Here is a 25,491-nt window from a genome sequence, read left to right as displayed (position 1 = left end):
CATTTTTGTCACTTTGCTGTTGTTCTTTTTCCCCCCTCGTTTTTGTCTCATTTTTGTCGCTAACATGTCAGTAGCTTTTTCAAGAAGCTTTTAGATTTGGGTAAAGCCAAACTGGTGTAAATGGTTCAGGTGGGGGTTAAGAGGTTATGTATCTGTACTTTCTAAGTAAGCTGAGCCTCATTGTTTCCTCTGTCGTCTCTGTTCAGGCTGAAGTCGTCTCCACCTGTTTGTGACTCTGTGAAAATGTCCCAAACGCTGAGAGCTCTGGTGAACGAGCGTCTGGCTGCGGCGGCTGAGGAGATCTTTGTGCTGATCGAAAGGACGATCGCGGAGTATGAGGAGGAACTGTGTCGCTCCAAACAGGAGAACCAGAGGAAACAGCAGCTCCTGGACAAGGTTCTGAGCCCGAGGGTCCGACTGGTCAGAGGGAACGTCCAGATCCCAGAGAGTCCTGGCCCCGAGCAGGAAATCACAGAGACTCTGAGGATTAAAGAGGAGCCGGAGGAACAGAGCGTCAAACAGGAGGAGGAGCAGCTGCCAGTGTAGGCTCCGCCCCTTTAACCTCTTAACTCCCACCTGAACGGATCCCATTTCCTCCAGTTTGGCGTTACCCTAATCAAAAAGCTTCTTGGGACAAAAGCATCAAAATAGCCACAAAAAAATGAGAAGAAACACGGATGTAACGCAACAAAAATTCAACAAAAATTTAACAAAAATGTGACAAATATTCGACAAAAAATCAACAAAAAAGTGACAAAAATGTGACAAAAATTCAACAAAAAATCAACAAAAAAGTGACAAAAATTCAACAAAAAATCAACAAAAAAGTGACAAAAATTAAACAAAAATGTGACAAAAATTCAACAAAAAGTGACAAAAATGCAACAAAAATTCAACAAAAAAGTGACAAAAATTCAACAAAAAAGTGACAAAAATTCAACAAAAAGTGACAAAAATGTGACAAAAAATCAACAAAAAAGTGACAAAAATTCAACAAAAAAGTGACAAAAATTAAACAAAAAGTGACAAAAATACAACAAAAATTCAACAAAAAAGTGACAAAAATTCAACAAAAATGTGACAAAAATTCAACAAAAAAGTGACAAAAATTCAACAAAAAATCAACAAAAAAGTGACAAAAATTCAACAAAATGTGACAAAACATCAACAAAAAGTGACAAAAATTCAACAAAAAATCAACAAAAAAGTGACAAAAATTCAACAAAAATGTGACAAAAATTCAACAAAAAGTGACAAAAATGTGACAAAAATTCAACAAAAAAGTGACAAAAATTCAACAAAAAATCAACAAAAAGTGACAAATTCAACAAAAAATCAACAAAAAAGTGACAAAAATTCAACAAAATGTGACAAAAATTCAACAAAAATGCAACAAAAATTCAACAAAAAAGTGACAAAAATTCAACAAAAATGTGACAAAAATTCAACAAAAAGTGACAAAAATGTGACAAAAATTCAACAAAAAAGTGACAAAAATTCAACAAAAAATCAACAAAAAAGTGACAAAAATTCAACAAAAAAGTGACAAAAATTCAACAAAAAAGTGACAAAAATTCAACAAAAAATCAACAAAAAAGTGACAAAAATTCAACAAAAATGGGACAAAAATTCAACAAAAATTCAACAAAAAAGTGACAAAAATTCAACAAAAATGTGACAAATATTCAACTAAAATGTGACAAAAATTCAACAGTTTTGTGGGTCTTAGCTTTCAAAGGAGGTGCTACACAGGCCTATATAACGGCCAAAGAGGACAGAATGCATTTGGTTCAGGCGGGTGGTAAGAGGTTAAACACGTCAAACAAACTGACTGATTTTAAATATATTTATATGTAAATCCTTTTTCAGGTCTGTCCCAGAGTCCAGGTCTGTCGGTGTGAAGACTGAAGAGTCCTCACTGCTCCAGCAAAGACAAACTGAGCACCGAGAGGAAGCGCAGGGAGAGGACATCAGCTCAGAGACACATGAGAGACACACTGAGCTCTCGTCTGACACTGACAATGACGACGACTGGGAACCGCCCAGCTTTCCAACTGCAAAAAGCACCGGCCTGTTCCCCAAATACACGTCTGCACCTCAGGCCAGCGCTGGAGGAAAGAGTGAAAAGGGGGAGGAGCATCAGTGCCCTTTTTGTACCAAGAGGTTTGGCTCTAACTTGTCTTTAGTCAGACACACACGGGTTCACACGGGACCTTTAAGTTGTCCAGCCTGTGATAAAACGTTTATCTACAAAAAGTATTTCATTAGACACGTCAAAGCACACACAGCAGAGAGACCTTTCAGCTGCTCAACCTGTGAGAAAACATTTGCCCGAAAGACTTATTTAAAATCACATATGAGACGGCACACAGGAGAGAGACCTTACAGCTGTACAGTCTGCAACAAGACCTTTAGCCAAAGATCCACTGTTTATCTGCACATGAGGACACACACAGGAAAGAGACCTTACAGGTGCTCGACATGTGAGAAACGCTTCACCCAGAAAGGTCATCTTCATTCACACATGAGACTTCACACGGGGGAGAAGCCTTTTGTGTGTCAGACCTGCCATCAGACATTCACCCATAAAATCAGCTTAGATCGACATGTCCGAGCTCACACGGGAGAGGAACCTCCTCCCACGAGAGGAGCCTCCTCCCACGAGCCTCCAGAGGAACCTCCTCCCACGAGCCTCCAGTGAGTCAGGAGAGGAACCTCCTCCCACGAGAGGAACCTCCTCCCACGAGAGGAACCTCCTCCCACGAGCCTCCAGTGAGTCAGGAGAGGAACCTCCTGCTTTAATCTGCATATAAACTGGCTCCTATTGTTTCCATCCAAAACAAAATGGCTGCCGATCGTCCAGTGCCAGGAAACTGAAGTGTGTTTGTGAGACTGTGGTTACATCTGAGAGCCCTGATCCTCGCTCCTCACCCTCGCTCCTCACCCTCGCTCCTCATCCTCATGACGTGGTGACTGTTGGATCTGAGGTTCGGACTCTTTGACTCACTTCTCGTGCCTTTAAAAGTGTCTCCAGTTTTATTTCACTCCATTTGACATTCATGGCGACGCGTAAACAAGCAGCACGACCCCTCCCACTTCGTACAGCTGGGTTTTTGCCTCATTTATTTCCCGCTCTTTGTGTCTTGTTTTGATCTACATTCACAGCTGCTCCTCTGAATGAATCTTTTTCTTACATGTGTCGTGTATTGTTTCATGTTGTTTTCTATGTTTTGGGTAAAAAGACATTTTTTAAAAGGAGATGAGCATCAGTTTTTCAAAACGACCAGATTTCCTCCGAATATTAAAGGGGGGGTATTCTGCAAAATTGACTTTTTCAAGCTTTCCATCATGTTATTCTGTCATTCCCTCATTAAAAACATGCCTGAAGTGTTGCCTTGGCACATTCACGTATTTCTGAGTCATCTGTAAAAACTCTGATGGCGGCCATTTTAGGGATAGGTTTGCCTGAGTCCTCCTAGGAACGCCCCCACCTCCTGGAGACGCCTCCGAGCTTTCGTCACCAGCCGAGTAACCGACCACTGCTCCTCAGCAGAACCCCCTCCCCACTGATGCCACAGACAGCGTGTGGAGGGGGCGTGTCTAAAGGCTCAGAGGTTCTTAAAGAGACAGAGGCCTATTTCAAGACATTCACTACAGCCATTTTGAGAGAGACATTTTATACAAGGCAGTTATTCTAGTTTACTGCATTTACAGACCAACAGAAGGTTTGTCATCATTGTAGTGTGATATAGACTGGTGCTATGGGACTGAAACAAGCAGAACACCCCCTCTTTAATTGAAGTGTGTCATTTTACAGAATGATATTGGTCAAAAACCGGGACAACTGGACAGAGACGGACAAAACTATTGGGACGTGGGAGTAAAGACTCGAAACTGGGACTGTCCCGAGTTTAAACTATGATTCAATTAAGGAAATGATATTACACAAAATTAAAAATGTGGATTTTCTAAGCGGATAAAAGGGGGGACTATATTGTAAGGCGTAATAATACCAGGAGTAGTTCGAAATCCGCACAGTAAAGTGAAGATTACTGTGCGGATTTCAAACTACTCCTGGTATTATTACGCCTTACATTATAGTTCCCTTTTTTATCCGCTTAGAAAATCCACATTGTTTAATTGTGTGTAATTATACTTTGTAGTGGAACACTTCACGTAACCTTATTTAAATAGGGAAAACGTGGCAGAGCTTGGTAGCTTCTATCTTGACCTGTTTTGGAGCTATAGAGGAGAGAGGGAGAGGCTAAATGCTAACGCCGTCTGCGCTGTGTTTACGTGACTGAAGATCAGACAGGTCCTAAAGAACTCGTCAAAGCTCAGGTAAGAACATATCTCAGTATGGAAAAACGGTGGCCTGTTCCTTTAACCAAGCACATTTTCTCCAGTTCGGCTTTACCGGAATCTTAAAGCTTCTGGACAGGAGCTTTAAACGCGAAACACCTCATTTGAGAGCGAAGACCTACAAAACTCATCTAAACTCATATTTTTCCTCGTGTTGTCACTTTTTTCACTTTCTTTTTCCATCTCATTTTTGCCACCATTTTGTTTTTGAGTTTTGTTGAGTTTCTGCCACTTTTTTAGTCACTTTTTGTTGCACCTTTATCGCTTTTTTTTGTCACATTCTTTCTCTTTTGTTGATTTTGTTGATTTGCTTTTTTATTGCATGTTTGTCACAGTTTTGTTTTTTTGGGGGTCAGTTTTTGATTCTTTTTGGTTGCGTTTTCATCCTTGTCTTCTCATTTTTGTCACTATTTTGAGGCATTTACTGAAGAAACATTTAGATTTGGGTAAAGCCAAACTGGAGATATTGTGCTTGGCTCCACGTGGGAGTTAAGATGTTCAAACCTATGACTCCATTATTGCCCCAGTTCTTGATCACGTCATTAAGCTGCGTTTCATTCAGTCTTCCTGTCTGTTTGGAACATTTTAAGGTTATTTCTTTATAAAAAAAAATTAAAAAAAGAATTCGCCTTAACTCCCACCTGAACCGAGCACATTTTCTCCAGTTTGGCTTTACCCCAATCCAAAAGCTTCTGGGAAAAAGCTGTGAAAATAGCAACAAAACTGAGACGAAAACAATGATGGAAATGTGACAAAAAGGTGAGAAAACATTGACAAAAAAGTGACGAAAAATTGATGAAAAAGTGGCAAAAATGTCACAAGAAATTGACAAAAAATGACGAAAAAATGACAAAAATTTGATGAAAAATTGACGAAAAAATGACAAAAATGTGACAAAAAAGGACAAAAAAATTACAAAAAATTGATAAAAATTTGACCAAAAAATGACAACAAAAAACAAAAATTGACAAAAAAATGACAAAAATTTGATGAAAAATTGACAAAAAAAATGTGACAAAAAAATAACAAAAATGTGATAAAAATTTGACCAAAAAATGACTAAAATGTGACAAAAAAAGGACACAAATTAGATGAAAAATTGACAAAAAAATAACAAAAATGTGATAAAAATCCCCCCCCCCCCAAAAAGACAAAAAAGTTACAAAAATGAGCTGAATGCCCAACAAAAAAAATGATGGAAAACAAATCTGATCCTCTCGGTTCAGGCGGGAGTTAAGAAGTGAACAGGCTTAGCGGTTGTTTTCGCGCTAAGGCGTGTTGCATTGTGGGTAATGTTGTAAATAGTGGTTAAACAGTTCCCCCACACTGAGCCCGTGTTTCTCTCTTACAACAGCGCGTTGGCTCCATCTCGTGACGGACAAAAACAAAAGATTGTCGAGTTTTTCCACGTACGGGCTCGTCACCCAGCGCCTTGTTGTGCGCATGCGCACTTCTCAACTTGGGCCAAACCGGGCAGCGCCTCAGATCGAGCAGTGACGTGTTTGGCTAACGCGTCTGTTATCTGGGAGGTGGTTCGGGTAAGTGAAACGCTCTCCTTTGTCTCGTGTCTTTGGAGGTTTTTCCTCACGTGAGAAACATTATATATATATGATTTATATATAATAATGTTAGATTCTGTTTTATGGCTCTGGAGAAGCTGTTAGCTTCACAGGAAACTGATCCTGTTTAATGATGATCTGAGACAGGAACAGATTTATCAGAAGTGCCTCAGAATAAAGAATAAGGTCAAAGCTGCGCCGAGGCCTCGGAAGAACAAAACAAACACATTTATTCCATTGTAACTGTGTCACTTTTACAAAGAGAGTTTGTTATTTTAACTGTTTCAATAATTAATACGTTTCATCCACAAACATGAAGCTCCGCGCCTGAGTCTGACGTCATCACACCAGAGGAACAAGGATCACACAAAGTCAGTCTCCCTTTAAACCTAAAGTCTAACACTTTAAATAAGGTGTGTGTGTTTGTGTGTGTGGTTTTTTGTGTTTTTTGCGTGTGTTTTTTTGTGTGTTTGTGTTTTTGTGCAATTTTTTTTGTGTGTTTTTTTTTGCGTGTGGGTTATTTTGCGTGCGTTTGTGTTTTTGTGTGTTTTTTTGTGTGTGTTTTTTGTGTGTGTTTTTTGTGTGTTTTTTGTGTTTTTTTGCGTGTTTTTTTGTGTTTTTTGTGTTTTTTTTGCGTGTTTTTTTTGTGTGTTTTTTTGCGTGTTTGTTTTTTTGTGTTTTTTGTGTTTTTTGCGTGTTTTTGTTTGAAGCAAATCAAAGTGTAAGTTGAATTATTAGTGTTTCTGAAATCAGTCACTTTCTCTGGAAACAAAGGAACTTAAGTAACAAGAACTAAAAGTGCAAAAAAGTTCAACCCACTCAGTTCAGCCGATTCTTCACCACAAGATGTAAATCTGTGACGTCAGAGCTGAACCTCAGTGTTTTCTCTGTTCAGGCTGAATCGCCTCCACCTGTTTGTGAAATGTCTAAAGACCAAACGCTGAACATGGAGCTGGTCAGAGGGAACGTCCAGATCCCAGAGAGTCCTGACCCTGAGCTGAAGCAGGAGCTCACAGAGACTCTGAGGATTAAAGAGGAGGAAGAGGAACCGAGCGTCAAACAGGAGGAGGAGCAGCTGCCAGTGTAGGCTCCGCCCCTTTAAACACGTCACACAAACTGACTCTGATTTTAAATATATTCAAATCCTTTTTCAGGTCTGTCTGTGTGAAGACTGAAGAGTCCTCACTGCTCCAGCAAAGACAAACTGAGCACCGAGAGGAAGCGCAGGGAGAGGACGTGAGCTCAGAGACACATGAGGGACACACTGAGCTCTCGTCTGACACTGACAATGACGACGACTGGGAACCGCCCAGCTTTCCAACTGCCAAAAGCACCGGCCTGTTCCCCAAATACACGTCTGCACCTCAGGCCAGTGTCCACAGTGGAGACGAGGCCGGCGCCGACGGAGGAGCCGAGAGGAAGAGGCACCGCTGCCCGTTTTGTAAAAGGAAATCATACGCCCGTAAAGATGGCCTACGTTCACATTTGAGACGACACACAGGGGAGAAACCTTACAGCTGTTCACTCTGTCATAAGACCTTTGCTGAAAGTACAAATCTAAAACTACACATGAGAACTCACACAGGAGAGAAACCTTACAGCTGCACAGTCTGTGAGAAAACATTTTCCCAAACAGCTCATTTAAATTTACACATGAGAACACACACTGGAGATAAACCTTACAGCTGTTCAATCTGTAAAAAGACTTTCACTGGGAAATCAAACCTAAAATCCCATTTCCGAACACACACAGGAGAGAAACCTTACAGCTGTACCGTCTGTAAAGGAACATTTTCCCAAAGGAGTTCTTTACTGAGGCATGAAAGTACACACACAGGGGAGAAGCCTTACAGCTGTTCACACTGTAACAAGACTTTTATAACCAGTTACAGTTTAAAGTCACACATGAGAACTCACACAGGGGAGAAACCTTACAGCTGCTCGGTCTGTAACAACACATTTGCAGATAAAAGTAGTTTGAACTTACACATGAGAAGAAAACACACGGGGCAGAAGCCTTACAGCTGTTCAAACTGTCACAAGACCTTTACCACGTGTAGTAGTTTAAAGTCACACGAGAACTCACACAGGAGAGAGGCCTTACAGCTGTTCACTCTGTAATTACCGCCCTGGACACGCGAGGCCGTGGTCACAGGAAGTGCAGTGACTTTTTTTTTATATGTGTTGAAAATACAAAAAACAAAAAAGTGTTTCATTGACAAACGTGGCAAAGTGCTTTTCACAATAATAACACATAAGGGACAGGGACAGTGTAGAGCAAAAACATATATAGTCATATGTGCAAAGGGGACATTCTGGATGTAGAGTCAGTGCAGTTCATTAGGTCCAGAGTCGGCTTAAGTCCAGAGGGATTTCACATAAATACGAATACAGTTCCAGAGAATTCATGTACCATTTATAGGTATGTGGAGATTTCTAAAATGGAGTTGCCATTTTTGTCCCCAATATCATCATGTTTAGAGCGGGACGGCAAATGGCCTGTTTGGCTGAAATTAGGCGGTCATTCCCACAGTAAGTCACTCGTCACGTAATCAGGATAATTGTCTTCAGTCTCGTGTAGAAACGGAGAGAATCGGTCTTCATTTCCTGTGGACACTGTGGAGAAGGAGGTGGACATGAGGAGGGTCTTGTTGTCGTTTGCTGCTCAAAGTTTCCCACATGTTTTCCCCCTCCTGCTAATGCACGTGTGGAAGAGATAAACCTTAGAGCCGACACCATTCAGCTGCTCAGCTCCACTTTCTGTCCACTGTCATTAGTTTTGTTTACTCTGCCACTGACACAACTGAAAACAGACTGATTAAACCAAACTCCAATGTTTAAATGAACTAAAGGAGCTAAAATATAAAGTTATGTTTTAAAACGTGCAACCAATGGAAATATGTTAAATCAATGTTTACTGAAATGTTGATGAAAGGATCTTGAATGTTTAAAAAGTTCTGGTCATTTCTCTCTTTTGGTCACACTGACCTCCATTCGTTTCAAAGGAAGGGGCGGGACTAAAGACAGATGCTGATTTTGAACTTTCTTCTTAATGCCTAACTTATATACACACATTTGCACATTGTAGGGGGTTACTGCATCTTTACACTTAAACTATTTACTTGCCTTTCTATTGAGTTTGAACATTTTATCCACAGACCTACATAGTTCTGAGTTTGGAAACTGTCTTCTTTATCTAATTTGTTTACGATGTCATTGTTATTTTGTAAACCAGGGATAATTCATCTGTCAAACGTTTCCTCATTAAACAATTATTACATGTTTTGTCTAAGAGTGACGTCATTGGAGGCGGGACCTTTCATTACGTCAAATAAATCTCAAAACGTAGGTTTGTCCAAGTACGGTCGCCACATCAACACTTGCGCATGCGCGGACATGTTCCGAGCACGTCCTGACATGCGCAGTTTCAACTTTTGACCACGTTCGGGCAGCCCCGCAGATCCGGTCCCGACACCAGGCTAACGCGTCCGTCTCCTGTGTTTAACAAAGCGGGACTTTGTGTCGGTAAGTCTTTAGTTTAAAGACTTTAATTTATCCCACGCGACCCGTGACGTCATTTCACACTTTACAAAGACCTGATGAAGCTGCTGAACTTTATAAACATGTTTGAGGAAGTTTGAGGCGCTCAGAAGTAGCGGCTAATCGGCTGTTAGCATCACAGGAGAGGCTGAGGTAAAGCTCTAACATGTGAACATATGAACATACGGACACATGAACATACGAACATGTGAAGTTAGCATGTGCAGCTGTAAATGTAGTTACATGTGAACCTGCGCGAGGCTTTTCATTTCCCGTTGTCTCAAACTAAACAGAACTAAAGCCGCTTCAGGCACTTTCTGACCTTTGACCTTCTGTAGAAACACCCGGAGCCGCTCATACGGGTCATTACAGAGATGAAGACTCCCGTGGAGCTGATGATGAAGATGTAGCTTTACATCAGTGCATTGTTAAAGGAACAGGCCAGCGTTTTTCCACACTGAGATATGTTCTTACCTGAGCTGTGACGAGTTCTTTAGGACCTGTCTGATCTTCAGTCACGTAAACACAGCACAGACGGCGTTAGCATTTAGCCTCTCCCTCTCTGCTCTATAGCTCCAAAACAGGTCAAGATAGAAGCTACCAAGCTCTTCCACGTTTTCCCTATTTAAATATGGTTACGTGAAGTGTTCCACTACAAAGTATAATTACACACAATTAAACAATGTGGATTTTCTAAGCAGATAAAAGGGGGAACTATATTGTAAGGCGTAATAATACCAGGAGTAGTTTGGCATCCGCACAGTAAAGTGAAGAACTATTTCGAACTACTCCGCATTATACATCCTGCAGACGACTAGACCGGGGTGAGCAGGAACACGAGAAAGTTCAATATATTGATCCAAGTAGAGCCGTGTCAGTCGGTTATTTAGTGACTTTACACCTTATAGCAGGGGTCGGCAACGTCAGGCCCGGGGGCCAAATCTGGCCCTCCAGCACAAACCTCTGGCCCTCAAGATGATTTTGAGAAACATTATCACACAAATCAGAGAGAACTTTTAACATTATTAGAGTTAAATGGGAGAAACAAAGGTAGAAATACTGTCAATGCACCCGATGAGCTCATATATTATGTACAACACTGACATTTGACAGAAGTGCACTGGGAAAACAATCATCGTTGTAAGGAAGAAATGACATAAAATTAAGAGATTAAATCTAAGGTTTGAGTAGATTTGGTCTGGTCTTAGACGAGATAAAACCTCTAGTTGTCGTTTATTCTCTTAATTCAGATAATTTTGTGTCATTTCAAGTGAAAAACAATTATTTGTCTGATTTCAAGTGGGTTTTATAGCATTTGTATATTGGATTAGTTCAAACCGACTCAAATTCAACATAGAAGAACTTTAATTCAAGCCATTTTAAGTCATTTGTCTCCTTTAAGACGGTCATGTTTCCAGTGTTGTGCTTTACTTTACTTTGGGTGAATAATCAGCGGCTTCGGCCCTCGGTCTGTTTACAATAAAGAAAATCGGCCTCTGCCAAGAAAACTTGCCTAACCCTGGTATATACCAACCTCACTGATAAGACCAGGCTCCATCGTCTGTTCTTTCAATATGTTTTATCCTAGTAATGGTTCACCATGTTTATCTTTATTAAAGTCCCCCCCTCGCATTAGCCCTTCTCCTCCGCTGCTGCTGCCTCTTTATTCGCTTTTTAATCATCCTGTTTTTGCCTCATGTCTTGGGTATGATTTTATTCTCTTCTTCTTCTAAGTTAACCAAGACTTTTTAATCATTTTCATCCCTTTTTTCTGACGAACCAGCGACGCCGTCTCCCCAACATGCCGGAGGGAGGAACGCAGACGTCTCCCTGTGAAAGCTGTCGGGTTTATCAACAAGAAATCCTGTTTCTGCGGGACAGGATTCTGGCCTTGGAGACGGATCGAGGACTGAGAGACTCGCTCCCTGTGGAACACGGTGAGAAGACTTAAACCTGAAGCTAAACCAAACCGTAACCTTCCCAAAACATCACACACGACTTGGTGCCAAAGCAAAGACAACAGGCTGCTCAAAACGAAACCAAAACATCCTTTGAGAATCACAGGAGTAAAAAAGTCCAGTCGCTTTTATTACAGGACTTCTTTTCAGACTTGGTTCATGTTGTTTCAGAGCGAGTTTCCCTCACGCCTCACACGCCTCACAGATCGTCTCTGTTTTCTCTGTTTTCTGTGTTTAGGGCTGAACCCGTCACCGTCCGTCTGTGAGTTTGTGGAAATGTCTCATCTTGACCAAACGCTGAGGATGGAGCTGTTCAGAGGGAACGTCCAGATCCCAGAGAGTCCTGACCCTGAGCTGAACCAGGAGCTCACAGAGACTCTGAGGATTAAAGAGGAGCCGGAGGAACCCAGCGTCAAACAGGAGGAGGAGCAGCTGCCAGTGTAGGCTCCGCCCCTTTACACACATCACACGCACAATCCAGATGTTAACTGTCTGTCTGATCATGTACTATATACTGTATACAGTTTAATGTGACTGTAATGTATCATGTTTCAGGTGTTTCCTGGAGTCCAGTGCCGTCTGTGTGAAGACTGAGGAGTCCTCACTGCTCCAGCAAATACAAACTGAGCACCGAGAGGACATCAGCTCAGAGACTGAGCTCTCGTCTGACACTGACAATGACGACGACTGGGAACCGCCCAGCTGTGCAGCTGCAAAAAGCACCGGTCTGTTCCCCAAATACACGTCTGCACCTCAGACCAGTGTGAAGGACGGAGACGAGGCCGGAGCCGAGAGGAAGAAGAAGCGCCAGAGCTCGTTTGCTAAAAGGAAATCACACGACAGGACAGACGGTTCAGGAAGCAGGAAGCGCCGCCAGGAGGAGGAGACGAAGCGCAGAGGCAGACGCTCGTTTCACGCAGACACGATGGAAAACACACGGAGAAGCGCTTACGACGCTGCGTTTAAGCTGAAGGCCATCGAGCTGGCAGATAAAGAGGGAAACCGAGCGGCGGCGCGGACGCTGGGCGTTCACGAGTCCATGATCCGCCGCTGGAGGGGCCAGAGCGACAAACTCACACGATGCAAACAGACCACCAAAGCTTTCCGAGGGAACAAGAGCAGGTGGCCCGAGCTGGAAAACCTCCTGGAAGACTGGGTGAACTTACAGAGAGCCGACGGCCGGGGCATCTCCACCGTGCAGATCCGGCTCAAGGCCAAAACCATCTCCACCGAGAAGAACATCGAGGATTTCACAGGCGGACCTTCGTGGTGTCTCCGGTTTTTGAAACGGAAAGGCCTGTCAGTCCACTCTGTGTCCGCAGGAGCCGCCCAGCGATGAGGACCTCACTCAAAGCTCACAGAGAAGCTCATGGGACCAGACGGACCATCTTAAGTATGGATGAAGAACCGTGTTTAGTCCTGACTCTGGGAACCACCATGAGGCCCCTCCCTGTTTTGAATAAACCGGAAGGGGGTCGACAGAAGCGCTCGGTGACGACTCGTGCTAGAGCTGCTGGTTTTCTGCCGGTTCTCGTAAACACGGCTGCTGTGGAGCTGCAGAAACGACTCCAGACACTGTGACCGTCCACATGTGAAGGAGGTTTTCCCAGAGGGACAAATGTGAACGACGGGGCGTCCGAAAGATCAGCTCTACTACAGCTCTACACAGGCCGACTTTCTTAAAACACTCTGATTTAAACTCCCGCCTGAACCGAGAGGATCTTTTTCCTCACGTCGTCAGATTATTTTTTTTCCATCATTTCTTTGTTTGGTATTCAACTCATTTTTGTAACTTTTTAGTCAATTTTTAGTCAAATTTTTGTATTTTTTTTGTAACATTTTTGTCACATTTTTGTCATTTTTTAGTCAATATTTTCTTCGAATTTTGTAATTTTTTAAATATATTTTTCACCTTTTTTCGTCAATTTTTTATCAAATTTTGTCACATTTTGTAACATTTTTGTAATTTTTTGGGTCATTTTTTGGGTCATTTTTTTGTGACATTTTTGCCTCCTTTCCATCATTGTTTTCGTCTCGGTTTTGTCGTTATTTCCACAGCTTTTTTCCAAAGCTTTTGGATTGGGGTAAAGCCAAACTGGAGAAAATGTGCTCGGTTCAGGTGGGAGTTAAGGGGTTAAATATGGAAGAAACAGCCTTAGGGGAAGGGTAAAATAACTGAGAGAATTGATATTAATTAAAAGTGAAGTGTTGGCTGTGACCGAGTAGCATTAGTGATCGCTAAACAAACAAACAAAAATAATAATAACCCCCAACAACTGTCAGACGTAAAATAACCAGAGGACATGATATATATGACAGACAGGACGTGGGGGGGTCAAATAGAGCTTGTTGAAACTGCAAAATGTCACTATCAGAGGCGACGCTGATGTTTTTTGGGGAAAATGGTGTCGATAAGAATCTACCTCTGGATCAGGTCGTCTTTTTCAGCCTCTGCACTCGAGCCTCGTCTCTTTAACTGCACATTTGTTTGTTCTTCTACTTCTACACCGGGACGTCATTCTCCGTCAGAGTTAGAAGGTTTCAGTCCGTAAACTGTTTACATTCGTCTGACATGAGTGACAGGCGCGAGTTTGACCCCCCAGCAACCGGTGCTTAATGAATATTAATGAGGAAAGGTGACATCATACGTGTGGTCATACGTGTGGTACGCTATTCTGTTCTCTGAGTGACAGGAAGTCAGTGCAGAGACCGGAGCACTGGACTAATATGGTCGTCTTCCTGGTTGTGGATGTTCTGCAGCTCTCACAGTTACAGCCTTTGTCTTCAGCTCAGACTCTTGTATTAATCTCTCCAAGTCCGGTTCAGACTCTGTGTTTTCTGAGTCCATGATTAGCCCCAGATTTCTAACTTTTCAGCCCCAGTGAAAGCGTTTCAAGATGAACAATGACAAACCTCAGTGTTTCTGTCCAAAAACAATCATCTCTGTTTGAGCTGGAGGAAGTTGTTTTACATCCACACACTGACCTGTTACAGTCACAGAGACAGAGACAGTTCTACAGTTCACCTGCAGAAAGGAGCCACAACAGGACAGGGAGAGGACGGACAGAGACAGACACACAGACAGACAGACAGACACAGGGACAGACTGAGGAAGCTCCGACACTGAAGAAGACGAAGACTTCATGGATTTATTACAGGAGGAAGATCAATGACTTTTCTGCCCGTTTTTAGTTTCCTAAATCCGCGTTTGCTGCCGTGTTCAGGCACGGTTTGGATAAACACATGTTTTAATAAAAAATGACAAACATCTTAACATGTGCTTTGTCTGTGTAAATATGTGACATAATGTGAACGCCTGCGGCTTCTGCACGTATGTGTGTATATATGTATGCATGCATAAAATACAATTATAAATAGTACAATTATATAGTTACAAATATATTGTGTTTTGAGCAAATACTGACTGTTTTCAGAGCCTTCCAGGATCTTCATATATGAGAGTCTCAGTTTACAAATGTGTAAAGTTATGTTAATAGTTTTATTATTATTATTATTATTATTATTATTATTATTATTATTATTATTATTATCAGCCTCTGCTCCAGCTGAGATTATGACGTCATCACATGTAGGACGTGAACGCGACCGTGAAAACCAATAAAAATGATTGTAACATTACTATTCCAACACTCATTTACGCATGCGCGACCTTTTCAGACCACATCCTGACATGCGCAGTTTTATCTGTTGACCACATCCGGGCAGCGCTTCAGATCATGTACTGACACCAGGCTGACGGCTCCGCGTCTCTAACAGCGGGACACTGCGGGTAAGTTAATGACTTTAATTCATCCCACGTGACTCATGAGGTTATTTCGCGCCTTTACAAGAATCTGCTTAATTTTTATAATGATTTTAGATGAAGTTTTAATCGCTCAGAAGAAGCGGCTAATCTTCTGTTAGCGGTAGTGGCTGATCAAAGGGCAGTAGTGGCTGATCACAGGGCAGCGGCACGGTAGCGCAGCGGTTAGTGCTCTCGCTTCACAGCTAGAAGGTCCGGGTTCGATTCCCACCAGGGACGGGGCCTTTCTGTGTGGAGTTTGCATGTTCTCCCCGTGTCTGCGTAGGTTTCCTCCGGGTACTCCGGTTTCCCCTACCACTAAAAACATGCACAATAGGCCAGGATGTGTGTGAGTGAATGTATGGTGGTGGTCAGAGGGTCCGTTGGCGCAGACGTGTGTAGTCGCGAAAGCGCCTCTGACAGTCTCCCCCAGGGGAAACTGAAGCTACAAACGTAGCTTTCCACCACCGAGTATGGAGTGAATGTACAATTGTCTCATGTAAAGCGCTTTGTGACTATATGTCTGTGAAAGGCGCTATATAAATAAAGATCTTCTTCTTCTTCTTCTAGTGGCTGATCACAGGGCAGTAGTGGCTGATCACAGGGCAGTAGTGGCTGATCACAGGGCAGTAGTGACTGATCACAGGGCAGTAGTGGCTGATCTCAGGGCAGTAGTGGCTGATCACAGGGCAGTAGTGGCTGATCTCAGGGCAGTAGTGGCTGATCACAGGGCAGTAGTGGCTGATCACAGGGCAGTAGTGGCTGATCACAGGGCAGTAGTGGCTGATCACAGGGCAGTAGTGGCTGATCACAGGGCAGTAGTGGCTGATCACAGGGCAGTAGTGGCTGATCAGGGCAGTAGTGGCTGATCTCAGGGCAGTAGTGGCTGATCACAGGGCAGTAGTGGCTGATCAGGGCAGTAGTGGCTGATCACAGGGCAGTAGTGGCTGATCAGGGCAGTAGTGGCTGATCACAGGGCAGTAGTGGCTGATCTCAGGGCAGTAGTGGCTGATCACAGGGCAGTAGTGGCTGATCACAGGGCGGTAGTGGCTGATCACAGGGCGGTAGTGGCTGATCTCAGGACAGTAGTGGCTGATCACAGGGCAGTAGTGGCTGATCTCAGGGCAGTAGTGGCTGATCACAGGGCAGTAGTGGCTGATCACAGGGCAGTAGTGGCTGATCTCAGGGCAGTAGTGGCTGATCTCAGGGCAGTAGTGGCTGATCTCAGGGCAGTAGTGGCTGATCAGGGCAGTAGTGGCTGATCACAGGGCAGTAGTGGCTGATCACAGGGCAGTAGTGGCTGATCTCAGGGCAGTAGTGGCTGATCACAGGGCAGTAGTGGCTGATCACAGGGCAGTAGTGGCTGATCACAGGGCGGTAGTGGCTGATCTCAGGGCAGTAGTGGTTGATCTCAGGGCAGTAGTGGCTGATCACAGGGCAGTAGTGGCTGATCTCAGGGCAGTAGTGGCTGATCACAGGGCAGTAGTGGCTGATCTCAGGGCAGTAGTGGCTGATCACAGGGCAGTAGTGGCTGATCACAGGGCAGTAGTGGCTGATCACAGGGCAGTAGTGGCTGATCACAGGGCAGTAGTGGCTGATCACAGGGCAGTAGTGGCTGATCACAGGGCAGTAGTGGCTGATCTCAGGGCGGTAGTGGCTGATCAGGGCAGTAGTGGCTGATCTCAGGGCGGTAGTGGCTGATCTCAGGACAGTAGTGGCTGATCAGGGCAGTAGTGGCTGATCACAGGGCGGTAGTGGCTGATCACAGGGCAGTAGTGGCTGATCACAGGGCAGTAGTGGCTGATCACAGGGCAGTAGTGGCTGATCTCAGGGCAGTAGTGGCTGATCACAGGGCAGTAGTGGCTGATCTCAGGGCAGTAGTGGCTGATCTCAGGGCGGTAGTGGCTGATCACAGGGCAGTAGTGGCTGATCACAGGGCGGTAGTGGCTGATCACAGGGCGGTAGTGGCTGATCAAAGGGCAGTAGTGGCTGATCACAGGGCAGTAGTGGCTGATCACAGGGCAGTAGTGGCTGATCACAGGGCAGTAGTGGCTGATCACAGGGCAGTAGTGGCTGATCACAGGGCAGTAGTGACTGATCACAGGGCAGTAGTGGCTGATCTCAGGGCAGTAGTGGCTGATCACAGGGCAGTAGTGGCTGATCTCAGGGCAGTAGTGGCTGATCACAGGGCAGTAGTGGCTGATCACAGGGCAGTAGTGGCTGATCACAGGGCAGTAGTGGCTGATCAGGGCAGTAGTGGCTGATCTCAGGGCAGTAGTGGCTGATCACAGGGCAGTAGTGGCTGATCAGGGCAGTAGTGGCTGATCACAGGGCAGTAGTGGCTGATCAGGGCAGTAGTGGCTGATCACAGGGCAGTAGTGGCTGATCTCAGGGCAGTAGTGGCTGATCACAGGGCAGTAGTGGCTGATCACAGGGCGGTAGTGGCTGATCTCAGGGCGGTAGTGGCTGATCACAGGGCGGTAGTGGCTGATCTCAGGACAGTAGTGGCTGATCACAGGGCAGTAGTGGCTGATCTCAGGGCAGTAGTGGCTGATCACAGGGCAGTAGTGGCTGATCTCAGGGCAGTAGTGGCTGATCACAGGGCAGTAGTGGCTGATCACAGGGCAGTAGTGGCTGATCTCAGGGCAGTAGTGGCTGATCACAGGGCAGTAGTGGCTGATCACAGGGCAGTAGTGGCTGATCACAGGGCGGTAGTGGCTGATCTCAGGGCAGTAGTGGTTGATCTCAGGGCAGTAGTGGCTGATCACAGGGCAGTAGTGGCTGATCTCAGGGCAGTAGTGGCTGATCACAGGGCAGTAGTGGCTGATCTCAGGGCAGTAGTGGCTGATCACAGGGCAGTAGTGGCTGATCACAGGGCAGTAGTGGCTGATCACAGGGCAGTAGTGGCTGATCACAGGGCAGTAGTGGCTGATCACAGGGCAGTAGTGGCTGATCTCAGGGCGGTAGTGGCTGATCAGGGCAGTAGTGGCTGATCTCAGGGCGGTAGTGGCTGATCTCAGGACAGTAGTGGCTGATCTCAGGGCAGTAGTGGCTGATCACAGGGCAGTAGTGGCTGATCAGGGCAGTAGTGGCTGATCACAGGGCAGTAGTGGCTGATCACAGGGCAGTAGTGGCTGATCTCAGGGCGGTAGTGGCTGATCACAGGGCAGTAGTGGTTGATCACAGGGCGGTAGTGGCTGATCAAGGCGGTAGTGGCTGATCACAGGGCAGTAGTGGCTGATCTCAGGGCAGTAGTGGCTGATCACAGGGCAGTAGTGGTTGATCACAGGGCGGTAGTGGCTGATCAAGGCGGTAGTGGCTGATCACAGGGCAGTAGTGGCTGATCAGGGCAGTAGTGGCTGATCAGGGCAGTAGTGGCTGATCAGGGCAGTAGTGGCTGATCTCAGGGCAGTAGTGGCTGATCACAGGGCAGTAGTGGCTGATCACAGGGCAGTAGTGGCTGATCACGGGGCAGTAGTGGCTGATCTCAGGGCAGTAGTGGCTGATCACAGGGCAGTAGTGGCTGATCAGGGCAGTAGTGGCTGATCACAGGGCAGTAGTGGCTGATCTCAGGACAGTAGTGGCTGATCACAGGGCAGTAGTGGCTGATCTCAGGACAGTAGTGGCTGATCTCAGGGCAGTAGTGGCTGATCTCAGGGCAGTAGTGGCTGATCACAGGGCAGTAGTGGCTGATCTCAGGACAGTAGTGGCTGATCACAGGGCAGTAGTGGCTGATCAGGGCAGTAGTGGCTGATCAGGGCAGTAGTGGCTGATCAGGGCAGTAGTGGCTGATCAGGACAGTAGTGGCTGATCTCAGGGCAGTAGTGGCTGATCAGGACAGTAGTGGCTGATCTCAGGGCAGTAGTGGCTGATCTCAGGGCAGTAGTGGCTGATCTCAGGGCAGTAGTGGCTGATCTCAGGGCAGTAGTGGCTGATCAGGGCGGTAGTGGCTGATCACAGGGCAGTAGTGGCTGATCACAGGACAGTAGTGGCTGATCACAGGGCAGTAGTGGCTGATCTCAGGGCAGTAGTGGCTGATCACAGGGCGGTAGTGGCTGATCACAGGGCGGTAGTGGCTGATCACAGGGCAGTAGTGGCTGATCAGGGCAGTAGTGGCTGATCACAGGGCAGTAGTGGCTGATCACAGGGCGGTAGTGGCTGATCTCAGGGCAGTAGTGGCTGATCTCAGGGCAGTAGTGGCTGATCAGGGCAGTAGTGGCTGATCACAGGGCAGTAGTGGCTGATCTCAGGGCAGTAGTGGCTGATCAAGGCAGTAGTGGCTGATCTCAGGGCAGTAGTGGCTGATCACAGGGCAGTAGTGGCTGATCAGGGCAGTAGTGGCTGATCACAGGGCAGTAGTGGCTGATCTCAGGGCAGTAGTGGCTGATCAGGGCAGTAGTGGCTGATCTCAGGGCAGTAGTGGCTGATCACAGGGCAGTAGTGGCTGATCACAGGGCAGTAGTGGCTGATCTCAGGGCAGTAGTGGCTGATCTCAGGGCAGTAGTGGCTGATCAGGGCAGTAGTGGCTGATCACAGGGCAGTAGTGGCTGATCACAGGGCAGTAGTGGCTGATCTCAGGGCAGTAGTGGCTGATCACAGGGCGGTAGTGGCTGATCACAGGGCAGTAGTGGCTGATCTCAGGGCGGTAGTGGCTGATTAGGGCAGTAGTGGCTGATCACAGGGCGGTAGTGGCTGATCACAGGGCAGTAGTGGCTGATCTCAGGGCGGTAGTGGCTGATTAGGGCAGTAGTGGCTGATCACAGGGCAGTAGTGGCTGATCACAGGGCGGTAGTGGCTGATCACAGGGCAGTAGTGGCTGATCACAGGGCAGTAGTGGCTGATCACAGGGCAGTAGTGGCTGATCACAGGGCAGTAGTGGCTGATCACAGGGCAGTAGTGGCTGATCACAGGGCAGTAGTGGCTGATCACAGGGCAGTAGTGGCTGATCACAGGGCAGTAGTGGCTGATCTCAGGGCAGTAGTGGCTGATCACAGGGCGGTAGTGGCTGATCAGGGCAGTAGTGGCTGATCTCAGGGCAGTAGTGGCTGATCTCAGGGCAGTAGTGGCTGATCTCAGGGCGGTAGTGGCTGATCACAGGGCAGTAGTGGCTGATCAGGGCAGTAGTGGCTGATCTCAGGGCAGTAGTGGCTGATCACAGGGCAGTAGTGGCTGATCTCAGGGCAGTAGTGGCTGATCTCAGGGCAGTAGTGGCTGATCACAGGGCAGTAGTGGCTGATCTCAGGGCAGTAGTGGCTGATCTCAGGGCAGTAGTGGCTGATCACAGGGCAGTAGTGGCTGATCTCAGGGCAGTAGTGGCTGATCAGGGCAGTAGTGGCTGATCACAGGGCAGTAGTGGCTGATCAGGGCAGTAGTGGCTGATCTCAGGGCAGTAGTGGCTGATCAGGGCAGTAGTGGCTGATCTCAGGGCAGTAGTGGCTGATCTCAGGGCAGTAGTGGCTGATCACAGGGCAGTAGTGGCTGATCTCAGGGCAGTAGTGGCTGATCTCAGGGCAGTAGTGGCTGATCACAGGGCAGTAGTGGCTGATCTCAGGGCGGTAGTGGCTGATCTTAGGGCAGTAGTGGCTGATCACAGGGCAGTAGTGGCTGATCACAGGGCAGTAGTGGCTGATCTCAGGGCAGTAGTGGCTGATCACAGGGCAGTAGTGGCTGATCTCAGGGCAGTAGTGGCTGATCACAGGGCAGTAGTGGCTGATCACAGGGCAGTAGTGGCTGATCACAGGGCAGTAGTGGCTGATCAGGGCGGTAGTGGCTGATCACAGGGCAGTAGTGGCTGATCACAGGGCAGTAGTGGCTGATCAGGACAGTAGTGGCTGATCACAGGGCAGTAGTGGTTGATCACAGGGCAGTAGTGGCTGATCAGGGCAGTAGTGGCTGATCACAGGGCAGTAGTGGCTGATCTCAGGGCAGTAGTGGCTGATCACAGGGCAGTAGTGGCTGATCACAGGGCAGTAGTGGCTGATCACAGGGCAGTAGTGGCTGATCACAGGGCAGTAGTGGCTGATCACAGGGCAGTAGTGGCTGATCACAGGGCAGTAGTGGCTGATCACAGGGCAGTAGTGGCTGATCTCAGAGCAGTAGTGGCTGATCACAGGGCAGTAGTGGCTGATCAGGGCGGTAGTGGCTGATCACAGGGCAGTAGTGGCTGATCACAGGGCAGTAGTGGCTGATCAGGACAGTAGTGGCTGATCACAGGGCAGTAGTGGTTGATCACAGGGCAGTAGTGGCTGATCAGGGCAGTAGTGGCTGATCACAGGGCAGTAGTGGCTGATCTCAGGGCAGTAGTGGCTGATCACAGGGCAGTAGTGGCTGATCACAGGGCAGTAGTGGCTGATCACAGGGCAGTAGTGGCTGATCACAGGGCAGTAGTGGCTGATCACAGGGCAGTAGTGGCTGATCACAGGGCAGTAGTGGCTGATCAGGGCAGTAGTGGCTGATCACAGGGCAGTAGTGGCTGATCACAGGGCGGTAGTGGCTGATCACAGGGCAGTAGTGGCTGATCACAGGGCAGTAGTGGCTGATCACAGGGCAGTAGTGGCTGATCACAGGGCAGTAGTGGCTGATCACAGGGCAGTAGTGGCTGATCACAGGGCAGTAGTGGCTGATCACAGGGCAGTAGTGGCTGATCACAGGGCAGTAGTGGCTGATCACAGGGCAGTAGTGGCTGATCACAGGGCAGTAGTGGCTGATCTCAGAGCAGTAGTGGCTGATCACAGGGCAGTAGTGGCTGATCTCAGGGCAGTAGTGGCTGATCAGGGCAGTAGTGACTGATCACAGGGCAGTAGTGGCTGATCACAGGGCAGTAGTGGCTGATCACAGGGCAGTAGTGGCTGATCTCAGAGCAGTAGTGGCTGATCACAGGGCAGTAGTGGCTGATCACAGGGCAGTAGTGGCTGATCAGGGCAGTAGTGACTGATCACAGGGCAGTAGTGGCTGATCTCAGGGCGGTAGTGGCTGATCACAGGGCAGTAGTGGCTGATCACAGGGCAGTAGTGGCTGATCACAGGGCGGTAGTGGCTGATCACAGGGCAGTAGTGGCTGATCACAGGGCAGTAGTGGCTGATCTCAGGGCAGTAGTGGCTGATCAGGGCAGTAGTGGCTGATCACAGGGCGGTAGTGGCTGATCTCAGGGCGGTAGTGGCTGATCACAGGGCGGTAGTGGCTGATCACAGGGCGGTAGTGGCTGATCACAGGGCGGTAGTGGCTGATCACAGGGCAGTAGTGGCTGATCACAGGGCAGTAGTGGCTGATCAGGGCAGTAGTGGCTGATCACAGGGCGGTAGTGGCTGATCACAGGGCGGTAGTGGCTGATCACAGGGCGGTAGTGGCTGATCACAGGGCAGTAGTGGCTGATCACAGGGCGGTAGTGGCTGATCACAGGGCGGTAGTGGCTGATCACAGGGCGGTAGTGGCTGATCACAGGGCAGTAGTGGCTGATCACAGGGCGGTAGTGGCTGATCACAGGGCAGTAGTGGCTGATCACAAGGCAGTAGTGGCTGATCACAGGGCAGTAGTGGCTGATCAGGGCAGTAGTGGCTGATCTCAGGGCTCACACACGATGATCAGACATGTTGGAGCTGAATCTCACTGTTTTCTCTGTTTAGGCTGAAGCCGTTTGTAAAAATGTCTAAAGACCAAACGCTGAATATGGAGCTGGTCAGAGGGAACGTCCAGATCCCAGAGAGTCCTGACCCTGAGCAGGACATCACAGAGACTCTGAGGATTAAAGAGGAGCCGGAGGAACCGAGCGTCAAACAGGAGGAGGAGCAGCTGCCAGTGTAGGCTCCGCCCCTTTAAACACGTCACACAAACTGACTCTGGTTTTCAACAAAAATTCAACAAAAATTCAACAAAAATTCAACAAAAATTCAACAAAAATTCAACAAAAATTCAACAAAAATTCAACAAAAAAGTGACAAAAAAGTGACAAAAATTCAACAAAAATTCAACAAAAAAGTGACAAAAATTCAACAAAAATTAAAAAAAAAATCAACAAAAATTCAACAAAAATTCAACAAAAAAGTCACAAAAATTCAACAAAAATTCAACAAAAATTCAACAAAAAAGTCACAAAAAAGTCACAAAAATTCAACAAAAATTCAACAAAAATTCAACAAAAATTCAACAAAAAAGTCACAAAAAAGTCACAAAAATTCAACAAAAAATTGAAAAAAATTAAACAAAAAATTGACAAAAATTCAACAAAAAAGTGACAAAAATTCAACAAAAATTCAACAAAAATGTGACAAAAAAATTACAAAAAAGTGACAAAAAAGTGACAAAAATTCAACAAAAAAGTGACAAAAATTCAACAAAAATTCAACAAAAATTAAAAAAAAAATCAACAAAAATTCAACAAAAATTCAACAAAAAAGTCACAAAAATTCAACAAAAATTCAAAAAAAATTCAACAAAAAAGTCACAAAAAAGTCACAAAAATTCAACAAAAATTCAACAAAAATTCAACAAAAATTCAACAAAAAAGTGACAAAAAAGTCACAAAAATTCAACAAAAATGTGACAAAAATTAAACAAAAAATCAACAAAAATTCAACAAAAAAGTGACAAAAAAGTCACAAAAATTCAACAAAAAAGTGACAAAAATTCAACAAAAATTCAACAAAAAAGTGACAAAAAAATTACAAAAAAGTGACAAAAATTCAACAAAAAAGAAAGAAAAAACATACAAAAGGTGACACTTCAACAACGCGAGGAAAAAGATCAGTTTTGTGGGTCTTAGCTTTCAAATGAGGTGTTACACAGGCCTATATAACGGCCAAAGAGACAGAATGCATTTGGTTCAGGCGGGTGGTAAGAGGTTAAACACGTCACACAAACTGACTCTGATTTTAAATATATTTATGTTTTAATCCTTTTCCAGGTCTGTCCCAGAGTCCAGGTCTGTCTGTGTGAAGACTGAAGAGTCCTCACTGCTCCAGCAAAGACAAACTGAGCACCGAGAGGAAGCGCAGGGAGAGGACATCAGCTCAGAGACACATGAGGGACACACTGAGCTCTCGTCTGACACTGACAATGACGACGACTGGGAACCGCCCAGCTTTCCAACTGCAAAAAGCACCGGCCTGTTCCCCAAATACACGTCTGCACCTCAGGCCAGCGCTGGAGGAAAGAGTGAAGAGACTCCAGGAGCTGAGGGGAAGAAGCACCGCTGCCCGTTCTGTTGGAAATCATTCACCAGGAAAGGCGGCCTTCGTGCACATATAAGAACCCACACGGGAGAGAAACCCTTCAGCTGTTCCATCTGTGAAAGGACTTTTTCCCTAAAAGTGTATTTAAACTCGCACATGAGGACACACACGAGAGAGAAACCTCACAGATGTTCAGTCTGTGAGGAAACATTTAACAGGAAAAGTGATCTCGATGTTCACATGGGGAAACACACAGAAGAGAAACCCTACAGGTGTTCAACTTGTAACAAGACTTTTACCCAAAAAACTAATCTTAATTCACACATAAGAACTCACACAGGAGAGAAACCTTTCAGCTGCCCGGTCTGTGAGAAAAGCTTCACTCTAAAAAACACTCTAAGTTCGCACATGAGGACACACACGAGAGAGAAACCTTACAGCTGTACAGTCTGTGAGAAAACATTCAACAGAAAAAGTGACCTCGATAATCACATGAGGAAACACACCGGAGAAAGACCTTACAGCTGTTCAATCTGTAACAAGAGCTTCACCCAGAAAACTAATCTGAATTCTCACACGAGAACTCACACAGGAGAGAAACCCTTCAGTTGTTCAATCTGTAACAATTCTTTTCAGAAAAAGGATAATTTAAATCAACACATGAGAACACACACGGGAGAGAAACCTTTCAGCTGTACGATCTGCAGCAGTTCTTTTTACAAAAAGGATCATCTAAATTCACACATGAGAACACACACAGGGGAGAGACCTTACAGCTGCTCAGTCTGTAACAGTTCTTTCCACAAAAAGGATCGTCTGAATAAACACATGAGGACACACACGGGGGCGGAGCCTGACGCTCTGTAAACAAACATGAGCTGCTTCACTTTCAGGATTTCCCACATTCTCTGAAGCCTCAGGAGGAGCTTCAGTTTTCTGGATTTAAAGCGTTAAATGTCTTTGAACTCGTCGCATTACATTCAAACTGCCGTGAACTTTGACCCTTTGTTTGAAAAGAATGACTTTGCTTCACTCATTTCACTGATTTACTTACTGTGTTATTTTGTGTTGATGTGAAAAGTCTCCTGCCTTTTTTCCCACAA

General features: G+C 45.9%; 2 protein-coding genes across 2 annotated transcripts; both read left to right on the top strand.

The window, feature by feature from the left end:
* Window positions 1-2,606: 2,606 nt before the first annotated feature.
* LOC306969131 (uncharacterized protein) lies at window positions 2,607-25,255 on the top strand (the record flags this gene model as incomplete). The annotated part of the gene is made up of 4 exons (XM_079564732.1): window positions 2,607-2,772; window positions 5,791-5,900; window positions 6,817-7,004; window positions 24,121-25,255. 4 exons carry the CDS (start codon window positions 2,607-2,609, stop codon window positions 25,253-25,255), a joined length of 1,599 nt encoding a protein of 532 aa, XP_079420858.1.
* Window positions 11,258-11,876, top strand: LOC306977779 (uncharacterized protein). The gene is made up of 2 exons (XM_079576221.1): window positions 11,258-11,398; window positions 11,658-11,876. Exons 1-2 carry the CDS (start codon window positions 11,263-11,265, stop codon window positions 11,861-11,863), a joined length of 342 nt encoding a protein of 113 aa, XP_079432347.1. The 5' UTR covers window positions 11,258-11,262; the 3' UTR covers window positions 11,864-11,876.
* Window positions 25,256-25,491: the final 236 nt, after the last annotated feature.

This window comes from Gobius niger, assembly GCF_951799975.1.
Source record: "Gobius niger genome assembly, chromosome: 1".
NCBI classification, from domain to species: domain Eukaryota; kingdom Metazoa; phylum Chordata; class Actinopteri; order Gobiiformes; family Gobiidae; genus Gobius; species Gobius niger.
This window is presented reverse-complemented; position numbering and strand designations above follow the sequence as displayed.

Excerpts from the sequence above, each read along its gene's own strand:
- LOC306977779 (XM_079576221.1), top strand. The coding sequence starts at position 11,263 with ATGCCGGAGGGAGGAACGCAGACGTCTCCCTGTGAAAGCTGTCGGGTT. Across the intron at positions 11,399-11,657 it reads CTCGCTCCCTGTGGAACACG|GGCTGAACCCGTCACCGTCC; the intron begins GTGAGAAGACTT and ends TTCTGTGTTTAG.